Source organism: Chelonoidis abingdonii, chromosome 2 (genome assembly GCF_003597395.2).
Source record: "Chelonoidis abingdonii isolate Lonesome George chromosome 2, CheloAbing_2.0, whole genome shotgun sequence".
Classification (NCBI taxonomy): Eukaryota; Metazoa; Chordata; order Testudines; family Testudinidae; genus Chelonoidis; species Chelonoidis abingdonii.
Window position 1 is genome coordinate 61,788,560 of NC_133770.1, and position 25,167 is coordinate 61,813,726.

General features: G+C 40.1%; 1 protein-coding gene across 5 annotated transcripts; it reads right to left on the reverse strand.

The window, feature by feature from the left end:
• Positions 1 to 2,611: 2,611 nt before the first annotated feature.
• On the reverse strand, positions 2,612 to 25,167 carry TMEM196 (transmembrane protein 196). Of its 5 annotated transcripts, none has more exons than XM_032804758.2 (5): positions 24,320 to 25,167; positions 8,685 to 8,741; positions 6,554 to 6,808; positions 4,590 to 4,663; positions 3,132 to 3,214 (listed from the first exon to the last, which is right to left on the reverse strand). In XM_032804758.2, the coding sequence occupies exons 1-5, from the start codon at positions 24,464 to 24,466 to the stop codon at positions 3,208 to 3,210; spliced, it is 540 nt and encodes a 179-aa protein (XP_032660649.1). In that variant the 5' UTR covers positions 24,467 to 25,167; the 3' UTR covers positions 3,132 to 3,207. The 5 variants fall into 5 exon arrangements, with proteins under 5 accessions (XP_032660650.1, XP_032660648.1, XP_032660649.1 ...); XM_032804755.2 differs by having other exon boundaries at positions 24,308 to 25,167; XM_032804754.2 differs by having other exon boundaries at positions 24,302 to 25,167.

A 25,167-nucleotide genomic window follows, 5' to 3' on the forward strand; every position in this document is an offset into this window, starting at 1 on the left:
ACATAAAGCTGAATAAAACATCCTTATGTTTTTGGTTTTATGTGACCCATTTGGCAGAAAATCTATTCCTGAATTTTTAAAGATGCTCTAATATATTTTTTGTGGGGCTATTATTTAGTTATTTGTAATCCTTTATCCACTAGGTTACCTTAGTGTAATGACAAATGTCCCAGGGATAGAAAAATTATAACTATGGTCCCAACCTGGACCTACTCATATGACATGCATCTGATGAAGTGGGTATTCACCGACGAAAGCTCATGCTCCAATACATCTGTTAGTCTATAAGGTGCCACAGGACTCTTTGCTGCTTTTACAGATCCAGACTAACACGGCTACCTCTCTGATACTTTAAAAGTTTAGGAACCTGCTGCCCCTAAGTAATGCAGTCATCCCAAATGTAATAACTAGACGCAAGCCTACACCACAGAGTTCTGATCTGGATTCTGGAGTAGGGTTGCCAGGTGTCCAGTTTTTGACCAGAATGCCCAGTTGAAAAGGGACCCTGGCAGCTCCGGTCAGTACCATTTACGGAACCATTAAAAATCCAGTCGGCGGTGTAGTGGGGCTAAGACAGGCTATCTGCCTGCCCTGGCTCCGCGCAGCTCCCAGAAGTGTCTGTCATGTCCCTGTGGCCCCTATGTGCAGGTGCAATCAGGGAAGCTCCATATGCTGCCCCCGCCCCGAGCACTGCCTCCACAGCTCCCATTGGTCAGGAACCTTAGCCCCATTGCACTGCTGAATGGGAGCCGCTTAAGGTAAGTGCCACCCCACCACAGCCTGCACCCTGCACCCAAACTCCCTCCAGGACCTTGCACCCCCACCTGCACCTCAGCCTCCCTCCCACACCCAAACTCCCTCGCAGAGCCCACACCCCAAACCTCTTCCCACACCCCAAGCCTCTGTCCCAGCCTGAAACCCACTCCCGCACTCTGAACCCTTCATTTCTGGCCCCACCCCAGAGCCTACACCCCCGCCTGGAGCCCTCACCCCCTCCCGCATCCCAACTCCCTGCCCTAGCCCAGTGATAGCGAGGCGGGGGGACTCATAGAAGGGGCAGGACAAGGGTGTTTGGTTTTGTGCAATTAGAAGGTTGGCTACCCTATTCTGGAGGCTCCTCTATCATACTCCATCTCCCTCCTACCATGCCCCAGTAACTTCCCTTATACTGGGTGCAGTGGGAGTTCCGCAGAGCCATCTATTCTGGTTCTACACCTGCCAGGGATTCCTTTGCACTGAGATGCTCCTGAGATGCCCATTTAGGCACTGACTCTGCAAAAATGTGTTCAGGTGCTTCATTTTATGCACATGAATGGTCCTGCTGACTTTAATGGGACTATTCATATGCATTTATGCATACATACAAAGGCTTGCAGGACTGAGGCCTTAGAGCAGATCTATGGTTCACCACAACAGAAGTGCAGAAGATCCATAGTGTGCTCAGTGCTTTGCACTCTGACGTTAAAGTCCAATATAACTCAACAGTGTAGGACTAGAAATGGGAGCTTTGTATCATGGGGAAGGGGCAGTTCCCAACTTTCTAACATGATGCAGATCTCCCATGTAGCCCTAGAATATCCCAGGCTAAGATACTTCAAGACTGTGACATTTTTATGTGTAAAAGAAATCTATATTACATTATTTTAGAGGTTTTTATGGCTCCCTCTGAGCCTTTTATATCTGCACTCAAGGTAACTAAAGCACCTGGCTTTATAATGGAGGGCTTTTTTTTTTTTAAATAGCATGAATAAAATTTCTAAAAACTCTAACATATTCCTTAATTCATTTTCTGCAATACATGCAATACTTACAGTATATGCTCTGGAGTGGGATAAAAATTCCATCTGCCATCATTTGGGAAGCCCAACATAACTCACTTGCATTTTGTCACCACTCATAAATGTACCATATCAAACTCATGCTGAAGATTTTTACAACACCCTCACATGATCATGCATTGTCTATGTATAGTATACAAGTGTGTATACATGTATATTGCAGCTTGAGGTTTTCAAACCACAATTTGAGGACTTCAATAACTCAGACATAGGTTAGGGGTTTGTTACAGGAGTGGGTGGGTGAGATTTTGTAGCCTGCATTGTGCAGGAGGTCAGACTAGATGATCATAATGGTCCCTTCTGACCTTAAAGTCTATGAGTCTATGTTCATGTATATTATAAAATATGTTGTATATATTTTTCTGCTTGCCGTATATGTACACCTATTACATATGCTATGGTGCAGATTATGCCTCCCCAATTAAGGGTCTGTGAGGACCTCTTTGGTCCCAGAAACATACTAGGTTAGTGCTGAGTGCTGCTTTGAGATGTACCATTGCTTCAATAGCCCCCAGGGGCAATTATAAGCATGCAGAATTGCCAAGGTGCAGTTCTGCCTCGGCCATTCCACCATTTCACCCTCCCCATTTTCCAGTTTGTTTCTGCTCCACTCCCTATTAAAGATGTTCTAATATTTTGTGCAAATATGCAAATACAATGATCCAGATTCACAGATCTTTCTAATGAGCAAAAATGAATTATTTTCAGTTTTAGATTTCATTTTATTTGTCATCTATTATGAACAAATTACGAAATATACTTCATTCACAAACTGGAAATATTTACAATTTCTTTACAACAAGGCATTGTTGAGGTTTTGATTTATGGAATTCTTAAAGCATTCTGTCTTTCAAAACAAAGACATCAGTGTTGTTTTCAGCACTCTCATCTTTCACTCATTTGGACTCTGCATGTGTGATGCGAGCTTTTAACAAGTATAATTTGCACAGACTCCACTGTATGATCTACTGGTTAAACCTTCTCCATTTAAAGGGGATTTTTTAAAAAAGTCTTCATGAGAAGAAGAATCTGAAAAGTCTATTTCAAGTGCTATAATAATTCTGGAAAGTTATTCAGACAAAAAGAAAAAAGGAATAGAGGTGGAGTGAATAAATACTGTATATCCACAAAATCCTTGGGAGAGAAATTTTAGATATGTTTCTAAAGGGAAATGCAACTGTGCTGTTCTGCAGTTGTGACATTCTAGCAATAAAAGCCAAGACTGTTTCCATTTTATCTCAGTCTCTTGGTATCTGTTTGTTTCTCCTGAAGAAAATCGTAAAAATATTTTTTCCTTGAACTTTTTAAATCTTTTCATACACTCTTCCATTATAAATCAGCTGTGGTCCTCCATTGCTGATATTGTCTGTCATTTCCTGTAACAAGAATAAAAAAGGACAGATTAAAATTAAAATTATTTTATTGATCTTGAAAAAGTATTTAACTAATGGTCTAGTAAATATTTAACAAGCCCTGAATGCCAACATTCAGAGAACCTTTATCTTTAAAAAAAAAAAATCACATTATTAAAGAAAAATCACTTTTGTTTTTCATGTGAGTTGAGTTCTTACGAATGTTGCTAGACTGACTGCCCTAGAGATGGGCATTCTTTATCCACAGAACAGATACATATCACAGATGGCAGCAGTGCAAGCTTCCTCACACTGTCCTACCAATGTGCTTCCACTCAGACCTAGAGGGCAATCTAACCAGGAATGAAATGGTAAGTCTCCATGTCCATTGAGACCTTGGCCTCTCTGCTGAGATGCCCAAAAGGGTACCAGTTAATGTGAGCTCTGGAAGTGGTTATTGTGATGTAGATACTGGTCTGTTGAGGTCACCAAAGCCATTCCACATAAGCCATCAATCAACCTCTAGATCAGTGATACTCAGACTGAGGCGCCAGAGCTGCAAGTGGCTCTTTAATGTGTCCTTTGCAGTACATGCTATTAAAACACAGTGTGAATTTATTATTAACCAATTTAAGTTATTATCTAATCAGGATGCTTTTATGAGGTTATTAACCAATTGTAGTTGATAACATAATAAATGGGCAGTCATTTTGCTGTGAGAATAATATAAACTAAATATTTCCTGATCATTCTGTTCAAATATGCATATATAATACTATAGAAAATGAAATAACGAATTCACACTATTGTGATTCTTTTGAATAATGTTGATCACTAATTTGGCTTCTGAACCACTTAGGCATGAGTATCGCTGCTCTAGATAATAATAATGTTCTGTCAGCTAGGTTACGCGTAAGCTAGTGACCACGAACTGAAAGTCTCTGTTTCCCATTTCTATCACTTTAATTTATTCCCAGCATTTGCTATTTTAGTGTACTTATAATTTCAGAATGAAATATTCACAATCATTATTTTCCTAACATTTCTATTCTAAACAATGAAACTGTAGTTAATTTTAAAAGCGGTGTTGGATTTAAGACATGAAGAAGCATATAAATTAGAAGTGGTGTGAACTGACGGTGGGTACATCCAAACAAAATTGTTTGGATGTCTACAGCTAGAGTGAATATTTTAAATACTTGACTTACTTCCAAATCACAGCACTCCACCGTGTAGAATTATTTCACTGACTGTTAGTACCTTTCCTGAATGCAGTACATCTGGGAGTGACCTCACAGCATCAGCCAAGATTGATTAGCTGACACTATGCCTTCCTCTTAGAGGTGGACTTTCTGAAGTGACATGACACAACATGGTAGCTGCCTAGAGTTCAGCATACCTTGGAGGTAACTCTGGTGTCGGGGGAACCACCGGGCAGCTGGGCAGGTCGGTTATTTCAATACCCCTCAATCTCTAATATAAATATAACAATTATACAATAAATATAGCACAAACATATGCACATATGGTACATGTTGATATTACTGTATCAGTAATTACTGTATACAAAATATTATTGTATATAAAACACTTTAAACTTGTTTGATTAGGGCCTAATTTATTATTAATTTTTAAATTGCCTTCCATTGTTTTAAAAGACATGCCCTGGGCTTAATGTACTTTGAAATATTTGTCCTTTCAGGCATGGTCTTTCTCTACTGCTCTCCCTGTTCTTATCTTGTATAAGGCCTCCTCTCTGTCCTCTTCTCACTGTTGATGCAAGAGCCTTCTCCTTTGCAGCTCCTACCACCTGGAACAGTTTTCCTGTATCTACCTTGTTGACTTTGTCTTGTTTCAAATTTCATCTTGAAATGTATCTTTTCTCCCTCTCTAATTATTCTCTATACGTTGTTTTAATGTAGCACCTACACTATTTAACTCTGTAAAGATTTTGTGAAAGAGTGTGTATGAAAGATACTGTATGAATCAAATTATGCTATATTATCATATAAGAAATATACTGCATTAGAGATTATCATTATTATTATTGGGACATTTAGGAGGTACATTTGACTGTGTTACATACAGAATTCAAAAGAAATAATGAAGTTTAGTCATATTAAAGCAATATATACTTGTGGCAAATTTTTTAAAATGTAGCAATACTTCCTTAACATTTTTACATGAGTCCCAGCTATAGTTCTGCATGGAATCTAATCTTAGTTAAGAAAGTAGTGAGTAGTGATCAGACTGCAAAGTAGTCACTTTCCCTTATTATATTTATTACTGTTACATCACATTTTATCTAAGAATCTCTCAAAGCTTTACATATATGAATTAATGTACCTTTGTGGGAGGTGGTATATATAATACAGGCAGGTGCAGGGTCGCCCAGTGAGTCAGTTGTAAAGGCATGCATAGAACCGATGTTCCTGACTCCTGATCCTCGGCTCTATAAACACCATACCTCTTGAATGAAAGGAATAGGACTTCCGGCCCTTATAGAAGCCCCAGGATCAAAATGAATATTTCACTCCCAGGGCAAGAATCATATCCTTACACCAGGTAGATGGCTTTAAGAACCTATATTCCTTTTGTCCAACCTTAAATTTAAAGCACATAAATCCCTATTTAGGCACCTAAATAAAAACAAACAAACATCCTTTTAACCAGTGGAAGCTGTAAGTGCTCAGTACGTCTGAAAACAGGATTACTTTTATTTAAGTGTTTAAATATGGATTTAGGTCTTAACTTTAGTAATTCAGGTTTGAAAACTGTGGCCTTTGTGGTTACATAGCCTGCTTTTTAAACTGAATATGAAGGGAGAGGAAAGAATTGATTAAATCCTGGAAACATGAAATGATGTGGGTGCAGAAAGCATTCTGTACTTTTCCCCCTGTACAATACATGATAATTCATATAACTAAGACCTTCAATTATTTATGAGGTGCTATCTTTAGAAGCTAAGCCTTTAAAAGCTATACAATGGAATTATGTTGAAAATGGATGTATTTCACTGAAATGGATGTACTGCAAAGGATGCACCACCTAAAAATAATTACATATACTGCAACAGAATAAAGCTTATACAGAATGGGAACATTTTATTTCCCAGAAGCTCTTCCTCATCTGTAGTTAAAAACTGAGTTCACTTACTGCCAGTTATTACATACGTTAGAGAGACAAGGTGGGTGAGGTAGTACCTTTTATTGGACCAACTTCATAAAAGAAATTACCTCACCCATTTTGTCTCTCTATTATCCTGAGACCAACATAGCTACAACACTATATAACTGCATATGTTAACACATACAGTTGCTTTGTAGGAAAAGCAGACCAAATAAGGAAAGGCACCCAACTCACTTTCTCTGCCATTTCGTGGGAATGATGCAGTGAATGCTCCCTTTCGGAGAACATTCTCCTTTGTTCATAGCTGGCTAGTCGGCAAGTGAGCCAGGAAGAAAGTGTGCAACCTCCAATTCCAATGCATGCAAGAGACATGGAAGTAAGATGCAAAGAATAGAGCGTGGAGGACTTCTTTGTCAGAGCACGAAGGAACTGAAAATTTAATATTCCTCCAATTAGTCCGCAGATGCAACAGGCTGAAAAAAGGATCATCTGTTAGGAGAGAGAAGAGAGGCAATGTCATAGTGCCATTATTTAGAGATTACCATCACAGACAAGTTCACTCAGATTGAAAATTAGCCTGACTATAATAATAATACTTAGCGCTTCTATAGCACACGGAATTTAAAACACTTTACAAACATTAATTACTAACTCCCATAACTATTGTGTCTAGGAAGTAAGTATTAGCCATATTTTAGAGATGAGGCACAGCAAGATAATGTGACTTCCTCAAGGTGATGGCAGATCAATGGAAGAACTGGACTAGGATTTAGGCCTCCTGATTTCCTTCCAGTTCTATATTCAAAACTCTAAACTAAACTTCAAAGGGCTGATTTTGATCTTAGTTACAGCAGTAAAGTATAGTGAGATCAGAATCAGACTCCATATCTGTGCCATTTATGTCCTCCACTTGAGTGCAGTGCTTTAGTGGGATTGTTACTGAATCTCTCCTATTGTCTGTGCCCCCAACCCACCCCTCCTGTTCTAATCTCTTCAGGTCAATTTTTGCAGTTTGGTCCTGGCCTCCTTGTTTTCTGCTCCTGCAGCTTTTGTGTAATCTGCAAATTTAATCATGGTTGAATTTAAACAAGTGAAAAAAGTGACAAAGAAAAACCTGAAGCAGCTATACAGGGTGCAGTGAGGTGATACTTTTTAAGGTTAACTAGTCAGAAAGATCTTCTAGGGGTACCAGAAATATCTAAACTGGACTACAAATAGCGGGAAGTATCACTGCTTGAAGACAAAGATATTTTACCACAATCATGGAAGCAACTTTGTGGAGTACCTGGGACTGCTCCATGGACCACCAGTAACCAGTGGACCACTGCTGCGTGCCAACAGGATGATAATTTTCACAAGAACATAGTTCTCAAACTATTGTTCATGGTCCACTAGTAAGGGATTATTTCTTGTGGTCTATGAGACCAACAGAACTGACGAAAGAACTGGGGGCTATAAAAATCAGGCATGGTTGGGATGCTCCACAAAATGAAGTAGTCCTTAGAATTTTTTAAAAAAAAGTGACAGTCCCTCTTATAGGAAATTGAATAGTTCACTGACTCTCAAAAGTAACCTTAGGGACAGTGATTCTTCTTTCACTTATGCTAGATTTACATGAGCATAGCTCCTTGGACATCCATGGAGTTAGTCTCAATTCACTCTTGTGTACATAAGAGAAAAGTCAGGCCTATAGAAAACTAAAGCCAGTTCTAATACTGAAATAAACTTAAACAATGAAGAAGCTTTAACACTGGGCTTTATAATAGGATCATATTTTTAACAGATAAAAATATTTTTATAGTTGCTTTTGTAGCAATTATACCGTCTGTCTGCAGTCAGAAAGATGATTATACTTCAGATTCTTATATGAAACAGAAAACATCTGTAATTATTTTAGAACTGGTTTATTCATGACTCAGTTTGAAATTTAAAACAATAAACAGCTAAAATTTCTGGGATCAATTTGGGACAGCAGCCCTGGGGCCCAATCCTGTACACACATATTACTTTGCAGGACTGGCGTCCTGGTCAGAAAGGCCCCAATCCAACTTCCACTGAAATAATTTGGAATCATTCAACTGATCTTAATGGGACTTCGATCAGGCTCTTAATCGAGACAAGGATAACTACAGGGGCTACATTTTTGAACAGGACTTGTATAGACCATTTTAAAATGTCCTCCCTTTGCCGTGCTAACCAAAGGGATGAATGTTTTCCTTTGACAGCCTGTGTTTACTTTTCATTGAATTTTGTTTATCAGCAACATTTTGGAAATGAAGGATGATGATTCCATGGTGAAGAGTTCAAGTTACAGCTGTTTACATTTCAAGTACTTATGCATAATGCATGCAGTGCAAAAACTTACGACAAGTCCAGATTTTTTTTTGGCACACAATATTCCACATATGCCACAAAGCAGAAACTGCAAGGAAAAAAAAAATCAGTTATTTCATAGTCTAAGGTCTTGAGCGCTAGATTAAACTTTGCTCTGTTATTGAAGTGGGGACCACAACAGAAGATTATACAGTTGTTACCATTGTCAGTGTTTTTATTACAAACTTTATGTTTCAGGAAGTTATAACTCAGCCATAAATACATTTATCCAGGAAGAAACCAGGATGAGACGTCAATCTGAGGGTGATTGCTCATAAAAATAGCAAAAATCAAATGTCTGTTTTTGAACTATGAGGATAAACAAAATATGAAAAACAAATGTTACCAGTGTAAGATGCTTCTTTTACCCTTGTATTGCTCAGAAATTAAATTTGGCAAATCAGTGATCAGCAATATGGAGCAGGTATTCTGATACTTCCAAAAACATATAAAGTATTTATCCCCTCATCCTGAAAATTGAACCACTCAGGGAGCCCATGTGGGGTATCACTGAAGTCAGTGGGCCTCAGCACAGGAGCAGAGGTTCACCTGTGTGAATTAGATTGCAAAATCTGGGCCTAACATTTGATAGAGCTGAAATGAATATGCAGTGACAGGTGTTTATAGCCTGTTTTAGCATGCATATTTCAGACATGTAGCTGTTTGACACACCATAGGAAGGAGCTTTTTCTTTTTTCCTTTGTGCAAATTTACGGCTCATAAGTGAGCTGAACTGGCAATGCTGGCGACTTGGGTTGGGCAAACAAAGTTCTGTGAATACAATTTGTTCCTATTTTTGAATGAATCCACTTGAGCTCTGTCTATGCCCCTTTTGCTTTCTGTGAATGGCTTCTCCTGCTCCTCTACATGTGCATGTTAACTCAGGCTTGCCCAGGTAACCAATTGGAGTACGGTTCCATAGGGAGCTAAATTGACAAGGGCCACGGGGTAAGGAGGGATAAGTAATCACGTAGGGAGTGGGCCTTCTTCAAGTTCCTAACATCATTAGGAGATTTGTTTGGCTTTCCACACACCCATGGGATAAGAGGGCTATTCTCTCTTCTCTATGCTCACTGAGACTAACCCTACCACATCACAGAAAGACTGGGAGGAAATTACGTAGGCTCAAAGCAATAGACTTTTACACCCAGCTTTTGCACTTCAGTGAGGTTTTCCATGGAAGACCTTAATTTGGCCCTTCACTGGGATGAAAACATCACAAGACAGACCTGGCTCCTACACAGTCAGTAAAAATAATGTCAATATTTAGGGTAGGTATAAACTATATCATATATGTCTTATTCCCTCACAGAACTTTGGCATATTAAATATTTCAGTTGAAGAGTGGTTGCAATATGCAGTTGGAGCAAAAAAAAAAAAAAGTCTTTATTAGGTATTTGCACATAGATGAGCACAAAACATCAAGATCCTTAATTTTTGCAGTGACTCAGTTGCATACAGTAGTAATAGCTAGATTTTGTTTGTTATTCACTAGTATACATAGCACAGGATATATAGACTTCATGTCAGTCCATATATGCTGGCATGAAGGGGAAATTTGGAGTGAATCAAGTAGCAGGCCATTGGATCTATGTTTACATGAATGCAATGGCTGGAGGGACTGCTGAAGCTACTAGACTCCATAGGCTGAGGTACCAATTGCTGGGATATTGAGATGATTCACTACGGCCCTCCAGGCCTGTCTCCCTCTTGAGTTGGGGTACAATTTAGACTTCTAGCTCTTGAGCAGAATACATGCGTAAAGCTCTTTTACTCAGTCGTTACATGGGATTCTAGAATTTCTCTCAAAATTCTGTCATTATAGATTAATTTTCAGTTTATGGCATACTGTATTTCATATTTTCACTTCACTAGGGTTGTTGATTAATTGCAGTTAACTCACGTGATTAACTAAAAAAAATTAATAATGATAAAAAATTAATCATGATTAATCACACTTTTAATCACATTGTTAAACAATAGAATACTAATTGCAATTTATTAAATATTTTTGGATATTTTTCTACATTTTCAAATATATTGATTTCAATTGCCACACAGAATACAAAGTGTACAGTGCTCACTACATAATATTATTTTTATTACAAATACTTGCACTGTAAAAATGCTGAACAAAAGAAATAGTATTTCATACAAGTACCTTAGTGCAATCTCTTTATCATGAAAATATAACTTACTAATGTAGACTTTTTTTGTTATGTACTTGCACTCAAAAAACAAAACAATGTCAAACTTTAGATCCTACAAGTCCACTTGGTCCTACTTCTTGTTCAACCAATTGCTAAGACAAACAAGTTTGTTTACATTTGCAGGAGATAATGCTGCCCACTTCTTATTTACAATGTCACCTGAAAGTGAGAACAGGCATTTGCATGGCCGGCATTGCAAGGTGTTTATGTGCCAGCTATGCTAAACATTCATATGCTCCCCCATGCTTTGGCCACCATTTCAAAGGACCTGCTTTCCATGCTGATGATGCTTGTTAAAAAAAAGCATGAATTAAATTTGTGACTGAAATTCTTGGGGGAGAATGGTAATTCTCCTGCTCTGTTTTACCCACATTCTGCCATATATTTCATATTATAGCAGTCTCAGATGATGACCCAGCACATGTTGCTCATTTTAAGAACACTTTCACAGCAGATTTGACAAAACACAAAGAAGGTACTGATGTGAGATTTCTAAAGATAGCTACAGCATTCGACCCATGGTTTAAGAATCTGAAGTGCCTTCCAAAATCTGAGAGCGACGAGGTGTGGAGCATGCTTTCAGAAGTCTTAAAAAAGCAACACTCTGATGCAGAAACTATAGAACTGAACCATCAAAAGAGAAAATCAACCTTCTGCTTGTGGCATCTGACTTAGATGATGAAAATGAACATGTGTCGGTCCACACTGCTTTGGACCCTTATCGAGCAGAACCCATCTTTGGCATGGATGGATGTCCTCTGCAAGGGTGGCTGAAGCATGAAGGGACATATGAATCTTTAGCATATCTGGCATGTAAATATCTTGCAATGCTGACTACAACAGTGCCATGCAAACACCTACTGTCACTTTCAAGTGACATTATAAACAAGAAGCAAGCAGCATTATCTCCAGTAAATGTAAACAAACGTGCTTGCCTGAGGAATTGGCTGAACAAGAAGTAGGACTGATAGGACTTGTAAGCTTTAAAGTTTTACATTATTTTATTTTTTAATGCAGCTTTTTTATTTACATAATTCTACACTTTTAAGTTGCACTTTTATCATAAAGAGGTTGAACTACATTATTTGTATTAGGTGAATTGAAAAATACTTTTTTTATTTTTTACAGTGCAAATATTAGTAATAAAAATAATAATATAAAGTGAGCACTGTATACTTCATGTTCGGTGTGGTAATTGAAATCAAGATATTTGAAAATGTAGAAAACATCTAAAAATATTTAAATAAATGGTATTTTATTATTCTTTAACAGTGCGATTAATCGTACTTAATTTTTTTAATCATGTGATTAATTGCAATGAATTTTTGTAATTGTTTGACAGCTCTAGTTTTCACATATGATGTTTTGTGATTCTCAGCATCCAGACAGAAAATATAAACAACTTGTTCATGATATTGTAATAAATCTCATTCATCTAGACTTGATGACTAAATAATGTAAGCAGACTAAATAATGTTGTTTCCTTCTAATTGTGACTCAATGGAAGTAAAAGGAAAATAATTGCATAGAGAAAAGAACATTTATGGGTTATAGCAAGCTTATAAAAATGATCTGGAAAATATAATCAATGTTATTTTCAATATAGATAGATAGATAGATCATTAGGGTTGGAAGGGACCTCAGGAGATCATCTAGTCCAACCCCCTGCTCAAAGCAGGACCAATCCCCAACTGGCTCCCTCAAGGATTGAACTCACAACCCTGGGTTTAGCAGGCCAATGCTCAAACCATATTTTAACTATGTAAAAAGCAAAACTCCATGTATTTTCAAAGCAGTGTATTTTACAGTATAGGTCAGATTGGATGGGCTTTTCAAAAATTTTGCAACATTGACTTGAAAGGGAGCAGATTTAAGCCAATACTGAGCACTTTTGAAAATCCCACCCATCATGACTCGACTATTACAATTCCCTCTACTTCAGGTTACAGTCATTCTGTTGCTTTCAGCTAAATGTAGCAACATCTCTGCTCCCGGAACATGTAACATCAGCCTTACATTCTTTCAAGAGAGTATCAGAAGAATTACAGATTCACTTTGCTCATGTGGACTGGAATCCATTAATCGGAAAGATCTGCTATTGATTTACTGTCCTTCCAAGACAAATCAAGCTATTTCTCAAACCATCATGTGATAGTACCCTCATCTCATCTTGAACCAATGGGTTAATGTACATTTTCAGTGACAGTCCAATTACTAAGGAATGTCCCACCACTGCAAGTCTACCTTAGCCCTTGTGTTGTTCTCTAAAAAGATATTAAGTAGTGCTAAGATGCCCTAGGCACTAGTTTCCATTACCATATCAAAGGAGTTTTATCAACATAAATGGAGTAAAGAGTGTTTTGTGATTAAGGCACTGGGTCAGGACACAGGAGCTGTTGGTTCCATTCCTGGCACTGCCACAGACTTCCTGTGTGACCTTTGGCAGGTCATGCCACGTCTACTGACTGCATCACAAACATGCTGTGAGGCTGCATTTGCTAAGGTTCACGAAGCATATTTTGATGGTTGGATGAAAAACACTTGCTGAGTGTACAGTATTATTATTATTATTGTATTTTTGGGTTGTTGTCCGTCATGCTCAGTACATTTCAGAGAAAGGGATTGCCCAATAAATAGAATGATTATTTATGAAAGTCAGTTACACCCAGGATGAATTTGGTCCAGTCTTTCAGGCAACTTAAAATCCCATGAAAATGTATGACTAAGTCCATCCCTTTTTGTCTGATGGTGGCATATCCTGACCCAATGAAACTGGTGCAAATCTGCTGCACAATTAGAGTAGAGGGATTTAGGGACCTTACTCAGGGAACTGCTACTCTAGCCTATAGAACTCAGTTGACACATCCAGCTCAAAAAAGCCCAGAAAGCTTTGGAGAGAATGGGAAGTCATGGGAGATTATGTGGTTGACACTGTCCACTGCTGTTTTATTGGCAAACCAGACACACATATTTGGAGAGTGCTCCATCCTGGAATTATGGTATTTTCCCAAACATTTTTTGTGGTTTTTTGAGGACTCAATATTACTGGCAATGGTAGTGTAATGTACATGGGAGACATGGGGCCATGTATACTGAAAGCAGGGCTTGTGTGCAGTTCACATTGGAAATAAATCTAATGGGTTTCTTTTGATTTGTCGTTTGAGTTTTGAACTCTTAGGTTTTACAATACTGCCAGCTGAAATGCAACATGAGCCATGTTTTCTGTCTTGCCACACTGTAAATTCATTGCTGGCCTCTAAGACTTCATCTTCACTAAGATATTTAATCTTGCTTAAACTGGATGTTTAACTAGTGAGCTACTGGGAGCAGGGTTTCCCACAACTAGTTGACTGATGCTGAGCATGACTCATCCTTGTTTACACTGACCAGCAAGGTCAGCATCTTGTCACCTCATTCACTCCATTGTTAAAAGTCCTAGTTAGATATAATTACATTTCCTAGAGGTGATAATAAGCCATAAGGGGACTGATGCAGCCATGCAGCACTTTCCGTTCAACTACTTCGGACCATTTTACCTTGCTGTCCTCTCTGATTCACTACAAAGGATTCAAAACATGTCTTTGCCCCACGAGGGAATGGGGGTTAGCCTGAGGATTGTGTCGTCACCATTCACCCCTCTGTACTGGTATTGATTGAGCCTTGTAGAGCATAGACTGCAACTTGCAGAGAATGCACTGCCCCCTGCAGTGGAAACACAGTAAGATCATTGACTAGAGCTGTACAACAATACATACCCATGCAGAGAGAATTTATCCTCCTGGAGGCAAAGGCAATATCAGACAATTGGACTCGAGTTTCTAAAGTTGAAAAATGCATAGAGGGGCATTGGTGCAATGATAGTATAGACCTCTATCTACCTACCTCCTTTTTTAATCTAAAGTGTTTTATATGTGGCCTTTCCCCATAATACCTAAGCTCCTTACAAAAATGAAATGATGCAGTGCTCAGATGTATACATCTCAAGCTAAGGAAAAGTATAAAATCTTTCATGGGGATAAGTGAAAGGAACCAGCCTGGAAATATCTACCTGAGTAGCCAGGCACTGAGGGAGGGATCTTCAATCAGCACCAGTGGCAGATTTAACAGTCAGCAAGGTCAGCAAATGCTTACTGGGTGCCACCTGGTCCGGGGCCCCCTGTCTCTTTCTCCCATGTGCCAGTGGCAGAGGAACAAAAATATGGGTCCCAGACCAGGTTTTTACTGTGGGCCCAAACATGCCATCACATGTCCCACATTCAAATAAACTCTAACTTCTCCCATCCCCCACAACTCGTCCCTGCCTCTGCATCCCTACTCTGTTCCCCTATTGTCCCGTCTGCCTATGTCCATGCTGTGCCAGCTGCTCTCTCTGGCCTGGGTCCTGCACCAGTGCTACTACCAGTAGAACAATCGCCACTGCTCCCACCAAAGCCACAACTACTCCCAAGGGAGCCAAAACTGTGAACCACCACTGCTGCTGACACCAGAACTAGAGTTAGAGCCTCTAGGAAGTGCAGCATGCTGGTTCCTGCTGCCCGCATTTAAATTTGCCCAGGCAAAGGGAGATGAGGAGGGGCCTGCAACCAAAACGGAAGCTCTGCCATTGGCAGTCCCAGTCAGAATACACAGCAGAGCCACCATTTTGGAGGCCCCCTCCCTGGGCAAATTCAAATGTGGGCAGTGGGGGGCCAGAGCACTGCTGTGCCTAGAGGTTCCAACAGGCTGCAAACAATGGCAGCAGCCTGGGCGGGTTATATGTTGTGCAGCTGAGCAGCCCTGAGCCTGCAGGGACCCTCCAAGCGCATGAGCCCCTGAGCAGCTGCACCAGCTATTCTTCTGCCATTGCCATCTGCCCTTGATTCTGGGGTCCCATTCTCACAAGTAACTGAGTCGGTCACCCTGGCTGCCTCACAGCTGATGTAATTGCCTGGGTTGCATGTGTCTAACACTGCCCCGGCCAGCAGCCCCCATTTTTGTAGGGGTCCCAGGGGACTCGCACCCACCTACAATGCCTTTGCAAAATCCCATAACCTTTGAGCATGCTGGTAATAGTGGATGTTTCTTACCCGATCCTTCAGGGCTCACAGCCCCTGGCTATGCTCCAGCATGGAAGGGGCTGCTTTTGGGAATGTAGTTTGCCTCCATAGCCTCCCCTTGCTGAGGGACCGAGAGGTATGTAACTGCCTGCTCTAGCCTCTCCCCAGCCCCACAGCACTCTCCCCAGCCAGCCCCACTCTAGTTCTGCATATCCGTGCTAGATTCTGCACAGAAAAGCCAACATTTTGTAGGATTACCTCACAACTGAAAGATAAAGTAAGCAGCACAAAAATATGTTTTATTTAGGCCCATACTTCTAACTTAGTTATTCTCATACTGGAAGGTATCTGAAAATGAAAACCATAAATACAAATACAAGTCTGGTTTTAGAAAACACAAAGAAAAAAAGAGATTTTGTTATTATATACTGCCTCCAAAGAGTTTAAGCAGCAGAAACTATCGCTTTGTAAACTTCCTGATCAGCTCCAGCAGTCTGAAGTAGAAAGTCATGTGCAAAGCCAGAAAACTGAGCTCACTACCATGAAATAAAGAAAATCCTGATATTTAACTGAAGAAAAGAGAGAAAGAAGCTGAAATTCCAAATGGGTGCACTGACCAGAGAAAGTGTCTGAAATCACTAGGCATTTCTGTTTTGAGTGACATTGCAATGCAAGGGTAAACGTTCAGAGTGTGGGTCGTGAAGAGAGAGAGAGAGAGAGAATCCAGCAGGGAGGCAGACCAAACTGAAAAAAGGTCAATCATAAGAAAACAGGAGATTACAAACAAACAAACAAACAACCCCTGTCCCAATCCAAACCTATAGAAAAGAAAAGACATTCTCAGAAGATCCCAGCAAAGCATATTGAACACGATGGGTAGATTTTCAAAGGCACATTTGGTAGTTCGGCATTTAATTCCCATTACCTTTCAGTCAGACTTAAGTGTCTAAATACCATTTGTGTCCTTAAAAATCTTCCCCTATCAGAAAAATTTAAAAAAATAAATAAACTATTATGATAATTCAAATTTCAACACAGTAGTGAATAAACACCCTGCTTGCCTGGGGCCTAAATGCCTAGATCTAAAATTCATTGAAGTCAATAGAAATATTCTCATTGACTTCAACAGGTTTTGGATCAGGCCTTAATGCAGAATGACAGAATAGATTTCACTTTATACCATGATTATTATTGTTTCACATCAGATGTTTCATTCAGAGTATGTAAGTGTTCTTGTGTAATTTTTTCTTTCCTTTCTTTTTTCTTTCCTTTAAAAAAAAAAACAGAATCAGAAGATTATTTCTAGCGTATCAACTAAGGCCTCAGATCAGCAAAGAATTTAAGCATGTGTTTAAGTCCATCTCTATTCAGCAATGTTCTTAAACATGTGCCAAATTTTAGATAGATGCTGAAGTTCCACTGGAGTATATGGTGTATGTAATTTCCTGCAGACTAGGAGAATGGTCTACTGGAAAATCTTGCTGGAGGGTTTGAACGTAAAAGGAAAACCTGTTATATCTTCAGGGGCAGATCCTCAGCTGGTGTAAACTGTCATTGCTCCATCAAAGCCAATGGCTTCATAAACAATTTACTCCAGCTGAGCATCTGCCCTTCAGAATTCTCTGTTCAGTTTAAGGACTCGATCCTGTTTCCATTGAGCTCAGTGGAAGTGTTGTCATTCTTTTCAACAGGAGCAGGCCAAAAACATGGTTAGTCTGATGAAAATGTTGCTTTTCAATAAGTCTAGGAACATTGGGGAAGTTCCAGAAGACTGGAAGAAAGCTAATGTACAAATATTAAAAAGGGTAAAAAGGCTGACTTGCATAATTATAGGCTTGTCAGTCTGTCATCAATCCCAGGCAAGAAGATAGAATGGCTGATGCTGGATTCTATTAACAAAGAATTAAAGGAGGATTTATTAATCCATGTCAGTCAATATGGGTTATGGAAAACTAGATCTTGTCAAACTAACTTGATATCTTTTTCTGATGAGATTAAAAATTTGGTTGATAAAGGTAATAGCCTTGATGTCATATACTTAGACTTCTGTAAAGCATTTAACTTGATCCCACAGAACATTTTGATACAAAATTTCAATGATATAAAATTAACATGGCACATATTACATGGATTAAAAACTGGCTAACTGATAGGTCTCAAAATGTAGTTGTGAATGGGGACTCATCATCAAGTGGGTGTATTTTTAGTGGGGTACTGCAGGGACCAGTTCTTGGCCCTAAGCTATTTAACATTTTTATCAATGAACTGGAAGAAAACATAAAGTTATCATTGATAAAGTTTGCAGATGACACTAAAATTGTAAGTGTCATAAATAATAAGATGATCAAATCACTGATACAGATTGATCTGGATCTCCTGGTAAGCGGGGCACAAGGAAACAATATGCATTTTTATATGGCTAAATGTAAATGTACACATATAGGAACAAAGTATCTAGGCAATACTTACAGGATGGGGGACTCTGTCCTGGAAATCATTGACTGTGAAGAAGATTTGGGGGCTTTGGTGAATAATTAGCTGAACATGAGCTCCTACTGTGATGCTATGGCCAACAAGGCTAGTGTGATAAATGGGACTCTCGAGGAACAGAGAGGTTATTTTATCTCTGTGTTTTGCACTGGTACAACTGCTGCTGGAATAGTGTGTGCACTTTTGTGTCCATAATTCAAGAAGGACGTTGAGGGCTCTGAAGAAGGATTGGAAAGGGGTCAGAGAAGAGCCATAAGAATGAAAAAACATGCTCTGTAGTGACAGACTTAAGGAGTTCAATCTACTTCACTTAACAGAGAGAAAGTTAAAGAGTGACTTGATCACAGTTTATAAATACCTACATAGGGAACAAATATTTAATAATGGGCTCTTCAAACTAGCAGACAAATGTACAATAACGTCCAATGGCTGGAGGATAGCTAGACAAATTCAGACTGAAAGGCTGAAAGATAAGCAAATTCAGACCGGAAACAAAGTATACATTTTTAACAATGAGCATAATTAACCACTGGAACAATGTACCTAGAGTTGTGGTAGATCCTCCATCACAGGCAATTTTTAAAGCAAAATTGGATTTTTTTTTAAATATGCTCTAGGAATTATATTGGGGAAGTTCTATGGCCTTTGTTTTACAGCAGGTTAGAGCAGATGATCACAGCTGTGGCCTTGGAAACTATGAATCTGTGAAAATGTAATGCACAAGCTTAAATAAAGTAGCAGCACATCTGCATTTTGTCCACGTTAAATAACACTGTGAACTGTTTGAGTGTTCATTTGAAATAACCCTTTAGTTTGACTATTCTTTTCCAGAATAAATTAGGCAAGTAGTCAGCACTGACAACTAAAATTGGCAAACTTTCATTTTTTTTAAATTACAGACCACCAACATTGTTTTAGCAGTCCAAACTTATCCCTTACTCTGTGATATTTCCATACTGACTAAACTGCTTTTTTGAAAACGTAGGAGATAAAAAAGTCCCTGGAGCAAATTCTTATAGCCAAATTATAAATGGTTCACACTGGAGGTTCCTGTTGAAAAGGAAGACTTAGGTGTGCAATAATCACAAACATGGAAAGATTACCTATGTCTCTATACATAGACTGACACTCTGAGAATACATAACACTTACAGATGTTTTGACATTTGTCTTCATGAGTGAGAAAACTATCATTCTTGAGTGTTGTAGCCATAAGGGCATCATTAGGTGTCTCCACATGAGTGAAGATAAATGGCATATTTGACAGAAGACTTGGTGTGTGTGTGTGTGTGTGGCGGGGGGTGGTGGGATGCAGGGGCTGGGATTAAGTCTCATTTACAATAAAGCTCTTTACACCATCTCAATGTAAATGAGAATCAGGCCCATATATACTTGAGAATTATAGTTATAAATATATTTTATATACACACACAACTTAACATTTCTTCTTGACTATAGTATATTTGACAACTTTTAACATTTGGTTGTATTATGTCAGAATATTTTCTGAAAGAATATTGTGGATTTTGTTTGTTTTTGTTTGTTTGTTCGTTTTTTCGATGCAACAGCCATTGCAATGTATGCTACTAGGTTTGTTATACTTGTGTGAGAGTAGTTCAGCATGCTCATGCTATTGGTTGATTTGTTTCTATGGTAAATCAGACAAGTGAATTTTAAGTGGTGGAATTCAGAAACGCAGCATGATTTCTACTCACTTGGAGAAAATAACTATAGCAGGTGGAATAAATTGTGATAAGACATGAAAAATAAATAGGGAAAAAAATCCAAAACTCAATAGCATGTCAACTCTAATAGAGGATTTTGATAACCTTGCAGCCACCATAATGTTTTATAAAGAGCAAGATACATTATATATTGTATATGTAGTAAAATAAATTAGATAAACATCTATTAATTAGATAGATTGAATGATCAGTCATAGATAGAGATGTTTTTATTTGGATCTTTTTCTCTACCAATTTTCTTTATCTTAATACAGTCTCACATGATATTCTTATCGATAAACTAGGCAAATACAATTTAGATGGGGCTACTATAAGGTGGGTGCATAACTGGCTGGCTAAACGTACTCAGAGAGCATTTATTAATGGTTCCCACTCCTGCTGGAAAGGTATAACAAGTGGGGTTCACAGTGGTCTTTTTTGTATGTTTGGGACGAATCTGTTCAATATCTTCATCAACAACTTAGACATTGGCACAGAAAGTACGCTTATTAAGTTTGCAGATGATACCAAACTGGAGGGATTGCAACTGCTGTAGAGGACAGGGTCATAATTCAAATGATCTGGACAAATTGGAGAAATGGTCTGAGGTAACAGGATGAAGTTAAACAAGACAAATGCAAAGTGCTCCACTTAGAAAGGAAAATCAGTTTGACACCTACAGAATGGGACAGACTGTCTAGGAAGGAGTATGGCAGAAATGGATCAGGTGTTTAGTGGACACAAGCTAAATATTGAGTCAACAGTGTACGCTGTTGCAAAAAAGCAAACGTGATTCTGGGTGCATTAACAGGTGTGTGTGTGAACAAGACACGAGAAGTCATTCTTTGCTCTTACTCTGTGTGGTTAGGCCTCACCTGGCGTTTGTGTCCATCTCTGGGCACTGCATTTCAAGAAAGATGTGGAGAAATTGGAGAGGGTCCACAGAGAGCAACAAGAATGATTAAGGTCTTGAGAACATGACCTATGAAGGGGCTGAAAGAACTGGGTTTGTGTTAGTCTGGAAAAGAGAAGACTGAGAGGGACATGTATAGCAGTTTTCAGGTATCTAAAAGGGTGTTTCATCAGGAGGAGGGAGAAAACTTGTTCACCTTAGCCTCTAAGGATAAAACAAGAAGCAATGGGCTTAAACAGCAGCAAGGGAGGTTTAGGTTGGACATTAGGAAAAAGTTCCTAACTGTCAGGGTGGTTAAACGCTGGAATAAATTGCCTAGTCAGGTTGTGGAATCTCCATCTCTGGAGATATTTAAGAGTAGGTTAAATAAATGTCTATCAGGAATGGTCTAGACAGTATTTGGTCCTGCCATGAGGGCAGGGGACTGGACTCAATGATCTCTCGAGGTCCTTTGCAGTCCTAGAATCTATGAATAGAGGTCAATTTCATAAACTATGAGATCAGGGCAATTATGTGGGTGGAATTATAAATTTATAATGTGTTTTCCCATGTATTTTAAATACCGGTTGATGAGTACCCTAATTCAGACTCATTCACATCTTTCTTTTACTTCATTGCCAGAAATTCAGGACCTTTGGGCTCGATGCTGTACTGTGCAGAGCACGCTGGTCCCAGTCGAGCAAAGCACTTAAACACATGCTTAGCTGTAAGTATGTGACTGGTCCTATTGACCTCAGTGGGGCTATTGACATGCTTTAAGTTAGGCACATGGTTAAGTACCTTGCTATCAGGGTCATAAACAAGACAGCTGTTACTAAGAGGACTAATATGCTTCAGACTCAACATTATTACATTCTATAACTGAAATGATGTCACTTCAATAATAGTACATTTTAATCTTGATTGCTGCTGCATGCAGTTGCATGCATGTATATGTGTACATTATACATGTGTGAATATGATGTTTCCTGTAGTAATGTTACCTGAAAAGATCACGAAAGACCTTTGATCCAGCTCTGACCCCACTCACGTAGAGGTCACTCAGCGGAGGCCCAGTTTCTCATGTAAGCTGACAAAGATGATGTTACTATGGGAACCTTAATTCTGGTGTTTGTGGATTTTAAATCTCACACAACATGATAGACAGATACAGATATTGTTTGAGATTTAAAATCCACAAACGCTAGAGTTAAGGTTTCCATAGTAACCGCATCTTCACTGGGCCTTGGCTGAGTTACATCTATGTAAGTAGGACAGAACTGGTTCAAAGGTCTTTCATTACACTGTCAGGTAACATGACTGCTGGAAACATGACATTATTCAGTTTATATCCAACAGTTTACCCTGTGGAGGTTCAAAGTAATAGTTCTCCTTCTCCCTTTTATCTTCCCCACAAAGGGAAAATCTTGATTCCAGAGCACTGAATCAGAACACAGTTACTTTGTGTGACATACAGAGAGCCTGGTCCAGCCAACATATGCTCAGTAGGAGCCCCAAGGGGAGGATAGGTGGCCCTACACCACTTTTGGAGCACCACAATCCTGAAGCTGGCAAGAAGGCAGATCAGCCTCCAGGGCTAAGCCCCCTATAGCTGCTCTAGTTTGCGTCTAGTTAAGAATGGCTGCAAAGAGATGTTCTATCTGTCAAGGATCTCCAGAGAGGAGTGGCACTCTGGCCACTCCCATTTCATCTGCCACACTGCCAGCATTTCCCCTATGCCTAGCTACATCCCCTAGGTTTGGGAATCCTCAGCAGGCTGGATAAGCCATCTTTACAGCCCCTTCAAATGAGGGGCTTAAAGGGGTGCAGTTGAGGGGGAGGAGCCAGCCCAAGATTTCTACTTTTACATTCCAATTAAAAGCAATATAAATACAATCCTTTAGGCACTAAAGAAAGCAGAATAGTTTGCTGAAAGGCATATTATAAAGGAGCAAAACTAGTCTATTTAAAAGAAGACTGTTATATAGGCAATATACATTGTTGTGAAATGATTTTCAGTTGTAATTTTTTATTACTTGAGGTGAAATCCTGGCCCCATCTAAATCGATGTCACAACTCCCATTGACTTCACCCTCTGTCTTCAATTTTCTCCTTAACTGCAGCTCTTTGAGCAATCCTTGCCACTGTCTCTCTTTTTATTTTTTTAAATAAGAAATCCCCCTTTAGCTGCACTGTTGTTCGTAACTCCCTTACCTGTTATTGGGTGTGTTGTATTGTCTTGTGATTGTATACTGTCTGGGGCAGGACTTGTGGCTCACTACGTTTGTACAGAATCAGGAATATTTACAGCACTATGTACCTACATTTATTCATTAGTAACAAAGATGATATTACATTAATCCTTTTGGTAGAGGAGACCTGTAAAGATTACCTGAAGCTTCATCAGTGGTGAGTAATTGAGAGTTTTCCTGCTTCTTATGAACTAAAAAGTAAACAATCCCTTTAGCAATATAGTTGTTTAATCATAATCAGATAGCCCTTTAGAGTTTAAACATGATCCCTTATGTTTACCCTGGCTAGTCCTTGTTTGCAAGTCTTGGCTTCATCAGTTATCACACTATTTTTGGAGGTGGGCACTTACTAGACAAAATGCTGGAACTGAAATTATATGAAACGTTCTGAGAGGTGGAGCTTACAATAAAAAAGCTGCCTGGGGGGTTGGAGGAACACAGCTGGATGTTAATTGTGCTCACCCAGATTTTTTTATTTTTCTGGCTAAATTTTTCCTAGAAGCTCAGATTGTCCCTGATCTTAAGAAACTGTTGTAAGGCTCCAAGAACTCTTTCCTAATTTTTTTTTTTTTTTTTTTTTGCTTCCCAGCAGCTCTGGAACGCGGAGGCCATTGTTCTAAAGGGGCCCTTAGCTCTTCCTGACCAATGACAGGGCCAGATGGGGCCTTTTGGCTTTTACAAGCAAAACTCCCCCTTGGTTTCAGGTTTGCAAGCTATGGCCCAACCTTCTGATCACTGGAATCACACCAGGGTCCACGGAGTTCGGGGGGAGGGCGGGTTCAGAGAAAAAGTTCAGTAATTTGCATACAAAAAAGAAGGAAAAAAAGGGGGGGGGGATCCTTCTGAAAGTGCAAATCCTACCCATGTGCACGACCAGTGCACAGAGCGAGGCTTCCAGCCCGGCATGCACAGGGTTGGGGACGGGGAGAGTTGCATGAGAAGGCTTGTTCACACAAACGGATCATCACCACACAGAGTTAAAGAGAGAGTGAAATGGCTAACGTACACACACCCCGCTCCATACCGGAGAAGAGTCTCCCAGCTGAGGCTTATGCTCCGCAAGGACCAGGCTGAAACTGACCGCCCCCACGGCCACGCTGGAGACCCCCAGCCCTATCTCCAGCACGGAGAGCACCAAGAGGCTCCCAATGGTGTGGCTGCTGGTGCACATCCTCGCTGGGTCATCGTTCCTTCCAGCTCAGCCCGGAAAACAAACCATCCGCCTTCTCTCCGGCGCCTCCCCCCCTCGGGTTCCCCCAAACTTTTCTTCCTCCTCCTCAGCGGCGAAGCGTCAGATCTGCAGCTGGGAGGCCGGGCATGCCCAAGGCAAAGGCGCCTCTCCTCCGCCACCGGGCAGGAGACCCCCAGCCCCAGGCAGCCTCGCACACAGGGAGCCTCCCGTTGGCCGAGGGCTGGAGCCCGGCGAGTCGCCGCCCGCCGCAGCTGCGGCCAGCTGGGCTAATCCTCCGGCGCGCCTGGCAAGGCGCTTGGCTCGGAGCTCTCCAAGGTACCGCCGCCTCTTCCGATCCCACCCCAGGGGTCACGCTCCGATGTCTCCAGCAGCCTCCGCTCGGCTTGCCCGGGGACTGAGTGGGGCTTCCGACGAGCCAGGTCAAGGCTTCCTCGCTTTTCCCTGGGCTGGAGCTGTATTCCAGCGTCTCTCCCGCGCTCTCCCAGAGGCTGGGGAACGCAGATTAAATTCAGCACCACGCTCCACTCGCAGGCTGTGTCTCCTCCAGAAAAGTCGACCTTGTCTGATCGCCTCCTTCACTCTCATTGAAATGACCTCACTGGGGTGGGTTCTTTTTGGGGAGGGAAGTGGGGAAAATCCACCCTAGCTATATTTATTTATGAATCTGGGGCCAATATCCA

Excerpts from the sequence above, each read along its gene's own strand:
- TMEM196 (XM_032804754.2), bottom strand. The coding sequence starts at position 24,466 with ATGTGCACCAGCAGCCACACCATTGGGAGCCTCTTGGTGCTCTCCGTG. Across the intron at positions 6,809-8,684 it reads AAAAAAAATCTGGACTTGTC|ATGATCCTTTTTTCAGCCTG; the intron begins GTAAGTTTTTGC and ends CTCTCCTAACAG. Across the intron at positions 4,664-6,553 it reads CCCACGAAATGGCAGAGAAA|AGATTGAGGGGTATTGAAAT; the intron begins GTGAGTTGGGTG and ends TATTTATATTAG.